Source organism: Leptopilina heterotoma, unplaced genomic scaffold, assembly GCF_015476425.1.
Source record: "Leptopilina heterotoma isolate Lh14 unplaced genomic scaffold, ASM1547642v1 Lhet_177, whole genome shotgun sequence".
In the NCBI taxonomy this organism is placed as follows: domain Eukaryota; kingdom Metazoa; phylum Arthropoda; class Insecta; order Hymenoptera; family Figitidae; genus Leptopilina; species Leptopilina heterotoma.
The window spans coordinates 240251-248791 of NW_025110893.1; the positions used below are offsets into that span (position 1 = coordinate 240251).

General features: G+C 26.3%; 2 protein-coding genes across 4 annotated transcripts; both read left to right on the forward strand.

The window, feature by feature from the left end:
• The first annotated feature begins 278 nt into the window (after positions 1-278).
• On the forward strand, positions 279-3010 carry LOC122499846 (putative GPI-anchor transamidase). The gene is made up of 4 exons (XM_043608373.1): positions 279-428; positions 1578-2183; positions 2257-2367; positions 2452-3010. Exons 1-4 carry the CDS (start codon positions 369-371, stop codon positions 2686-2688), a joined length of 1014 nt encoding a protein of 337 aa, XP_043464308.1. The 5' UTR covers positions 279-368; the 3' UTR covers positions 2689-3010.
• A 293-nt stretch (positions 3011-3303) lies between these two features.
• Positions 3304-8541, forward strand: LOC122499847 (lebercilin-like protein). 3 transcript variants are annotated; one of them, XM_043608375.1, is made up of 8 exons: positions 3304-3560; positions 4686-4795; positions 5795-5949; positions 6460-6678; positions 6912-7031; positions 7133-7365; positions 7652-8298; positions 8402-8541. In XM_043608375.1, the coding sequence occupies exons 2-7, from the start codon at positions 4789-4791 to the stop codon at positions 8259-8261; spliced, it is 1344 nt and encodes a 447-aa protein (XP_043464310.1). In that variant the 5' UTR covers positions 3304-3560; positions 4686-4788; the 3' UTR covers positions 8262-8298; positions 8402-8541. The 3 variants fall into 3 exon arrangements, with proteins under 3 accessions (XP_043464310.1, XP_043464309.1, XP_043464311.1); XM_043608374.1 differs by lacking the exon at positions 3304-3560 and adding an exon at positions 3567-3749; XM_043608376.1 differs by lacking the exons at positions 3304-3560; positions 4686-4795 and adding an exon at positions 3667-3749.

Here is an 8541-nt window from a genome sequence, read left to right on the forward strand (position 1 = left end):
AGTCTCTATAATTCACTAGCCTAGGGAATTTCGTTTTAAGTAATTTATTAAGGCCTAAGCACTTCATTCAGTGATTTTAATTAATATTTTGATGTAAAAAGATTAATAAAGTAATTTTCTCCATAAAAACTTAATAATTAATTTAAATAATATATAATAATAAATAAGATACGGAAATCGTAACGTTACGTCGAACCCAGCACATACCACAGGCAGGCAGGATACAGAGGTGTGAATGCTCCTTTACGTTTGGACTCATTGTAGAACCTCCTTTACTGCATCCATATAGAAACACCTGAGTAGTATAAACCATGTTGACATGTTGTGTGTGTGTACTCGAAACAAATTGTAAATAAACAAGAAGGAATATGTATTTTATTTCACTTGCAATATTCGTTTTAAAGTTGCTTGGGACCCATGGTTTACAGGTAAAAGAAAATATTTTATTTTTTATTCATATGGTTAGGAATTGATGGACAGATTTTGTTTTGACAGATAAATAACCTCAAAACAATTTGAAGTAGTTAATGCAGAAAAATCTTGTTTTTCGAAAACTACTCATCTAATAAAGATTATTTAATCTTAATTAATTAATTTAGTTAATTGTAAAAATATTAAATATATATATCAATGAATTTCTGTCCATATAAACATTTAAATGCATCAGTTCGAAAATGCACTTTTCTCGTTTCTCCACACAGAAATCATAAAGTTTAATATGCTTTATTTTACACAAAGCCTATTTTAATCGTGTTTTTATTTATTCCATTCGAAAGTTCATCTCAAAAACTAAGTTTTTCTTGTGTTGTTTTCCAATTTTCATTGACAAATTTGTGTACAAGTAAGTAATTCTGTATCTTAATATTTTTGTAGAAAATTTTCAATTTTCATAAGAAAAAAAACAATTTTTATTTCTTAATTACAATTGTTTTAATAAAATTTAGAGTTTTTCACAAATAAAGGACAAAAATGTTTATAAATTCTATTTGTCAATTACAACTTTTTATTGAAAATGAAATTGAAAATTTTTGAATTTTTAGAAAATAAATGAAAAAGTTTACTCAAAAAAATGTTCTGTTACATTTATTTACGAATTTCTTTAATTGCAAAATTATTCAAAAACATCAATAACTTCTTTTTTAAATAAATATTTTATTATTATTGTTTTTCCATAGGAATTTGGATTTTTAAAAATTTCAAATTCAAACTTTTTTGAAATTAAACAATTTTAAAAATATTGTTATAAAACATGAAGATATCTATTACTTGGAATCGAAGATTTCTTTATTTCTTATAATAATTTAAGATGATCGAGAGATAAAATAATTATTTTATAGTATATAAGAAGAAATATTGTTACTGTAATTTTTTCAAAATTAATTTAGTATTCAATTATTATCTAAAATTTTAACCAAACTATTTAAATTGAATGTTTCTTAAAATTTCATTCTTATAAAGAATTTTATTAACAAATCTTTTTGATTTTCTTATTTGGAACAAAATGAGGGGGTGGAATGATGGACATTCGAAGAGTCCACTATTAAGGACCACCCTAAAAAAATGATATTATGTTCCAGGTGACAGAAAACTTTTCTAATACAGGGCATTCTAATAATTGGGCAGTATTAGTAGACACATCGCGTTTTTGGTTTAATTATCGCCACGTTGCCAATGTACTTTCCATATATCGCAGCGTCAAAAGGTTAGGAATTCCTGACTCTCAAATAATTCTAATGATAGCTGACGATATGGCATGCAATCCAAGAAATCCAAGACCTGCCACTGTTTTTAATAACATTAAACAACATATCAATGTTTATGGAGACGATGTAGAAGTAGACTACAGAGGCTATGAAGTGACTGTTGAAAATTTCGTGCGGCTTCTCACCGGACGTTTGTCACCAGAGACACCGAGATCGAAAAAGTTACTCACGGATGAAGGTTCAAACATCCTTATATATTTAACAGGGCATGGAGGAAACGGTTTTTTGAAGTTTCAAGATTCTGAAGAAATAACTAGTCAAGAATTAAGTGACGCTTTGGAGCAAATGTGGCAAAAAAGAAGATATCACGAAATTTTGTTTGTTGTTGACACTTGCCAAGCAAGCTCTATGTATGAGAAGTTTTATTCTCCGAATATTTTAGCAGTGGCTTCTAGTCTTGTAGGAGAGGATTCTTTATCTGTAAATATTTTTCTACATTTAAATAAATGTGTTTAAAACACGTTCACATTCAATACAGATATTTTAATTTCAGCATCACGTGGATCCAGCTATTGGAGTTTATATTATTGATAGATATACATATTATGCTCTAGATTTTCTTGAAAAAGTAGAACCTTCGAGTTCTAAAATGCTGAGTGAATTTGTAAGTATAAAGACTTTAATTTAATTATGAATTATCTTCATACTACTACAAAATGTTTTAATTATTCCTTTGTTTCTTTTACAGTTAAAAGTTTGTCCTAAACATTACTGCCTTTCCACTGTCGGCGTAAGAACAAACTTGTTCAGAAGGGATCCTGCATCCGTGCCTGTCACAGACTTTTTTGGATCACTAAGACCTGTTGAACTAACAAACAATATTATTCATGTTATTCCAGAAAATTGCAGCCAAAGAAATTATTTAGAACCTGATAGTAAATATAAATACGTTCCATTATTTCCAGATATATCGTCGTATATTTAAGAGAAATATGTAAATAGAATCAGTTTTAAATAATTATATGTATAAATTATTATTTTACCTATAAGAATAATAATTTTTGTTTGAATATATTGAATATATTAATAGGATACGAGAACTATCCCGCGATGTAACGTGCGTGTTTCGTTACTTTTATACCTCATAATAAATTGTCAGTGAGAAATTCTATAATTATGTATAATAACTATATAGTTTTTTCCCTTTATTGCAATACTAGCAAATGATACGCACGCATTCTATTTTTTATTATTTTGTAAATTAAAAAATTTTATATTTTCATAAATAATAAAATTCTTTAGAGCAATTCAATTATTTTCAATACAATTTTTATCAAATTTCTCGAAAGAATACAATATTTTAAAAAAATATTAATTAAATTCCATTATTGCAAATTTTTTATTACAAAATTAAAAATGCAAGTCTGTACTTAGTTAAACTTTATGAGTTGGACTGAAAATACTGTCATTTTATGTCACCTGATGAGACATACAATTTAAAATCAAATTTTTTTTTTTGTTTCCTGAGGACAAATTACATTAAATTAAAATATTTTAAAAATGATAATCAAAAATTTGCGCCAAAACAATTATGAAAAAAGAGGAATATTTGCTGAAATAGAGATTATAGGTACTTTTATTGTCATTTTTTCTCGTTAGATTTTTTTTATCGTTTTCAAGTTTTTCTTGAATACTTTACAAATAAAAGCAAAAACTCTGATGTTTAAAAAAAGGCACACAAATAATATTTAAAAAGTGTAATTAATAAAAAACTATACATTTTAGAAATCAATATGTCTCTGACGAAGAGTTGTGTTTGAACAGTTGTCATGGCAACGCTTCAAAACATTTATGGTGGTCAGTTTTATATCAAAACATGTGTTATTATTAAGTTTTTAATAATTTAATTTAATTTAATTATTTTGTGTTGAACAAAAATGCATGTACAATTTTACATGAAATTTATGAAATGGTGTTGATTAATCAAAAAATGAAAACTAGTAAATCTCCATTACCAACTCTATGTTTAAGTATGAGATTGCAAAGGTATAAAAAGAACTCGTATTAACTAAAATCAGATCATAATTTAAAATCTTAAATTTCATTAAAAAAAATTAGGCAACCGGAAACAAATATTTAATGTTTTTCTCCCGCATAGAGAAAGTTTTTTATTTCGTAATATATTACTATTATTTCTAAATTTTATGTTGTTTATATTTATTACACTCAATTATTACTTTATTTTAAAACTTTAATATACTAAAATTTACACATTAAAATTATTAAAGTAAACTTTCTGCATCTAAAATTGATTAAACATCAATAACCAAGTGATAAAAGTATTCCTTAAAGTTATGCGGGTATACTTAATCAATTCTTTCAGATAAAATATTAATTAAAAAGTTATTATGAACAATAAACTAAATAATCTAAGATTAATTGGATAATTGCAAATACTGAGTGGTTTTTTATTTAGAAATTAATTCTTTACATAAAATTAATAGAATTTTTTTTATGTGAAACAATTTTCAAGTCAATGCAATTTTCAAGTTTTATATTTGTAAATTTGTTGTCTAAAATGTCTAAAATATTAGATTATTTTTTTATTTAATTAATATTATTTTTTTTATTTAATATTTGATTACTTATTTAAAATTCTTAAAAACTGACTTCATATTCATATATAATTAATAATTCCGAAAAGCCTGAATTATTATGTTTTTAGTCAAATTCGATTACTTTTTACATTATTGTAATTCAACATTACATTTGATCCGCAATTTTAAATTTCTAAAAATTAACACCAAATTTGTAATTAGCAACCCAAAAATCTCCCAGTAGAGTGAGTTCTCGCGAGTCGTTCAATTCTAGAAAATTTTCAAGGCCATAAATTTCACGAGTTGTTCAACGCATAAACTTAATTTTTTGAGGTAAAGAGATGATAATAATTTCTTTACAATATATAAGACATTTGTTTTTTAGGGAAGGGAATTCTGAGCAAAGAATAAAATTTGATAAAAAGCCACAACTATCTAAAAGTGATGCATGTTTATCAAGTAACAAATGTAACAAAAAGTTACAACCGATGAAAGGTTTGTATACATTCGACATACATAGATACAATTTAATTTTTAAAAATATATAATCCTACCAGCAACACTAGTCTTCGTTTTTTTTATAAAATTAAGAAAGTCATTAAAAAGTATACTTCAAGTTCAACAATTTATTATATTATAAATGTGATTTATAAGGTTTATGATAATTGTAAGCATATATACATAAAGAACTAACTTTTAATTTCATATACATTTCAAATAAAATATTTTCTGGATTCGCCCCTGCTAGTGATCACAGTAGTTTTTTTTTTACCAAAAGATGAAGTTTTAAAGACGAGTGAAGTATTTTTGAAGAGCCCAAAAATATTAAAGCAATTTGCCTTAAAATAAAAGAAAAATGTTGAATTTTAAGAATTTTCGATTTTTGGTGCTAGTGGTCAGAGTAGTTTTTTAAGAAATGCCCATTGACCATGATCGAGATATAAATTTTTAGTAGTTTGGGACTAGGAGGAGGAAGTAATTGTGTCAGGGACTATAATGTTGATGACAATAATTTTCAAACCTTAAAGCTCCAAAATTCATTGAAACTCGTTACTCTGTGGTTTTTGGGGTCGCTGATTATCCTTGTCTATGTGTCGTGTCTCGGTTAATTAAAAATAAGAATTTTAGTAGATTTAAATCATTTTTTCTTCCCTATTCCAAAATAAGAAGTGAAATAGTGTAATAGTCAATAGTGTATAACATAATGACATTTGTATTAAAGTGTAATTTTTTATTTGTGGATGAAACAAATTTGAAAAATTAGAAAAAATTAAAATTTTCCATTGTTTAAAAACTATATGCAGTGTCAAACTTCGTGACAGAATTTGGGTGTTAATGGGATAAAAGTTACCCCAATTATTTTTTTACTGGGTTCATAAGTGAATGTCATGTCAATATGTCATGAGGTCGTTAAAGTTTTTACGATATTATTTTGAGGATCATTCTATATGGTGAATGTTATTGCTTTTAAGTTTATGTATATTATGTTTTCAGAATGTCCGTACAATCCTAGAAGTGAATATTACGTGCAGCCTAATCATTTAAGGGAAAGTACTAAGAGTTCATTTATGCAAAAAGTTGTGTCCACAAAAATGATGTGCATTAAAACTTTGCAAAATCGATTAACAGATGCTCATTATCATTTAAATGTAAGCCAAGTTTTTATACTACTGACTACAATAATGATCCAAATCACTAATCATAAGTTTCATCCATGTGGGCACATATTACTGGCACTATGTTCATGTCGCACGCGTTTGCAAATTCCGCAAATTTCTAATGTTTTCTAATGCTTTAATTTTATTATTTAATTAAACAGGCTGTAAATGTTTTATGTCTGTTTGTGTCTTTTTATGTTTCTGATGTTTTTCGTAATCAGCGACCTGAAAAACTTTGGAGTAACCAGCTTCCGTTGAAGTTCTTTGCTATTCCATTAATCTATTTTGTACCTTTTCTGTTATGTCAACAAAATTTTAGTAATTTTAATAAAAGGTGTTCAACAAAACTATTTTGCTAACATTTCAATACTATTTTTCTCAGAGTGAGAAAAAATCAGATCGGAACGGGTTTAGAAAAAAATTCTATGCACAGGCCTGAATAAAAGAATTGATTAAGATTAAATTCAGAAATATGTAATTATTGTCCATTTTGATTTGTAGGAGTTGTCCAACGAAAACAAACTTTTAAAGACGTTGCAAAGAAGACAAGATTTAGCATTAAGAAAATATGAGGGAACTAATGCAGAATTGCCTAGAATAATAAATACTCATCATGAAGAATTGAGAATACTGCAGTCTAAATATAAAAAGTTGAAATGTCAACATAGGAGTAACTGCGAATTACTGAAGCAGAAGGAAGTAAAGATTCTTTTAATTCAGGTATATCTATTATTCCGATTGATTTTTAAAATATTCGACCGCCATATCCACTATTTTGAATTCTTTACGTATTGGTAAATCATAAATAAATTTTAAATTGATGTACTTAAGACTAATAGGTAATCATCTTACATTGCACAATTTTCTACATGTTATAAAATGTACATCAAAACAAAACATAGTATACTTACCTATTACTGATATACTACTATTATAAACCTTTGTAATTTCAGGATCAAAATAAACACTTATTACAATTAAGTAAAGATCGAAATTTAGAAGAGAGAGAAAGTCTGAAATTAAAGTTATCAGATTTAAATTATAAAGTGGAACAGCAAGAGAAAACTATAGATGTAAGTTATGTTTAAGTTGAAGTAATGTCACCAGTTCATTTTTAAAATTTTTTGCATTTCTTTCTAAATTAAACTAATAATTGTACTTGATAAAAAAATAGACGTTAAATAAAAAGCTGGCTATAGAGACTAAACATTTAAAGCAACAGTTACATTTAGAGATTACCAAACACAAGGACACACAAAAGAAGTTGCAGGAAACAATCAACAGGTTGAAATCCGCTGAAGAACTTCTCGAAAACAAAGAACAGAAATTAGTATATAAAAAGCAATTAAATTTATCGCATTCAATGCAAAGTACAAGAAGAATATCTCATCTTAATTTAGAAAATAGGTAAAAGATATAAACATGTTTGTTTAATGAAAACGTATATATAGTGGAGCTATTGAGTATTTTCGGTCATTGATACTAATACTTACACAACAATTTTTATGTATTTCATACATGATTTTTCTAATTATTTGTGCTACCAGATTTACTCGATAATTTGTTTTTTTTGTGTATCAACTTTAAGAACTTTAAAATGTATTAAAATAACTGTTTTTAAGTAAAAATTTTAATGATATTAGTACTTGTGAAACAATTATAATTATGCAATTTAAATGTTTGATTATTTTAGGTTGGACAGCTCTGATGGTGAAAATGTAAACACTTCAAAAGTCTCTCTTAATGATTTAGAACACTGGAAAGACTCTTTAAACATAAGAGATATCGAAAAATTTATTGAACAGCTGAATTTATTTAAACGATTAAATGCATTGAATTCCACTTTCACTAATTCAGAATGTCCTGTAATTAAGATGATGGAATGTGATGAGGAAACAAATTTACCTTTGGAAAATTTAGGAAGCAATGAAAATAATATTGTGATACATGAGCAAGATGCTGAAACGGAGATAAAATTTTATAATAATAATGAAAATTATAGAAGAATGGATTCAGAAATTCCTTTGGATAATAGAACTGAATCTCCTAACTTAGTTGAAAGTATTGATACAAGTTTACCGAAACTAGAAAAGTTACATATAAAATACTCTATAAGTGAGGAATCAGAACCAGAAAGTTTTGGAGAAGTAAACGAGGAAATTAAAGACGAAATCATTAATACTGCACATACTGAAAACGATTTGACAGAAAATTTAAGATTTAAAAGGAAGATTACTTACGATAAGGATAGATTACTTGCAGTAATGAGGGCAATTGATGATAATGAAGTATTAAATATGTAACTACTCCTGGAAAAGAAACTTCAAGTTCAACATATAGGTAAGTGAGGCATTTTTTTGTAAACTAAACAGAAATTTTAAACATAGTATATAAGGGTTATTTGAACCTTTCGTCATTATCATAAGATTTTGTGATTTTGCAGGGAAGTCTACAACATCTGGAGAACTTTATACATTAATAGTGTGAAAAGTAAAAGAAATAAATATTTATATAATAAAAATAATTTCATTTTATGAAGGTGTGCTTATTAGTTTTTTTTAATTTTTTTAAATCCGGCAGTAC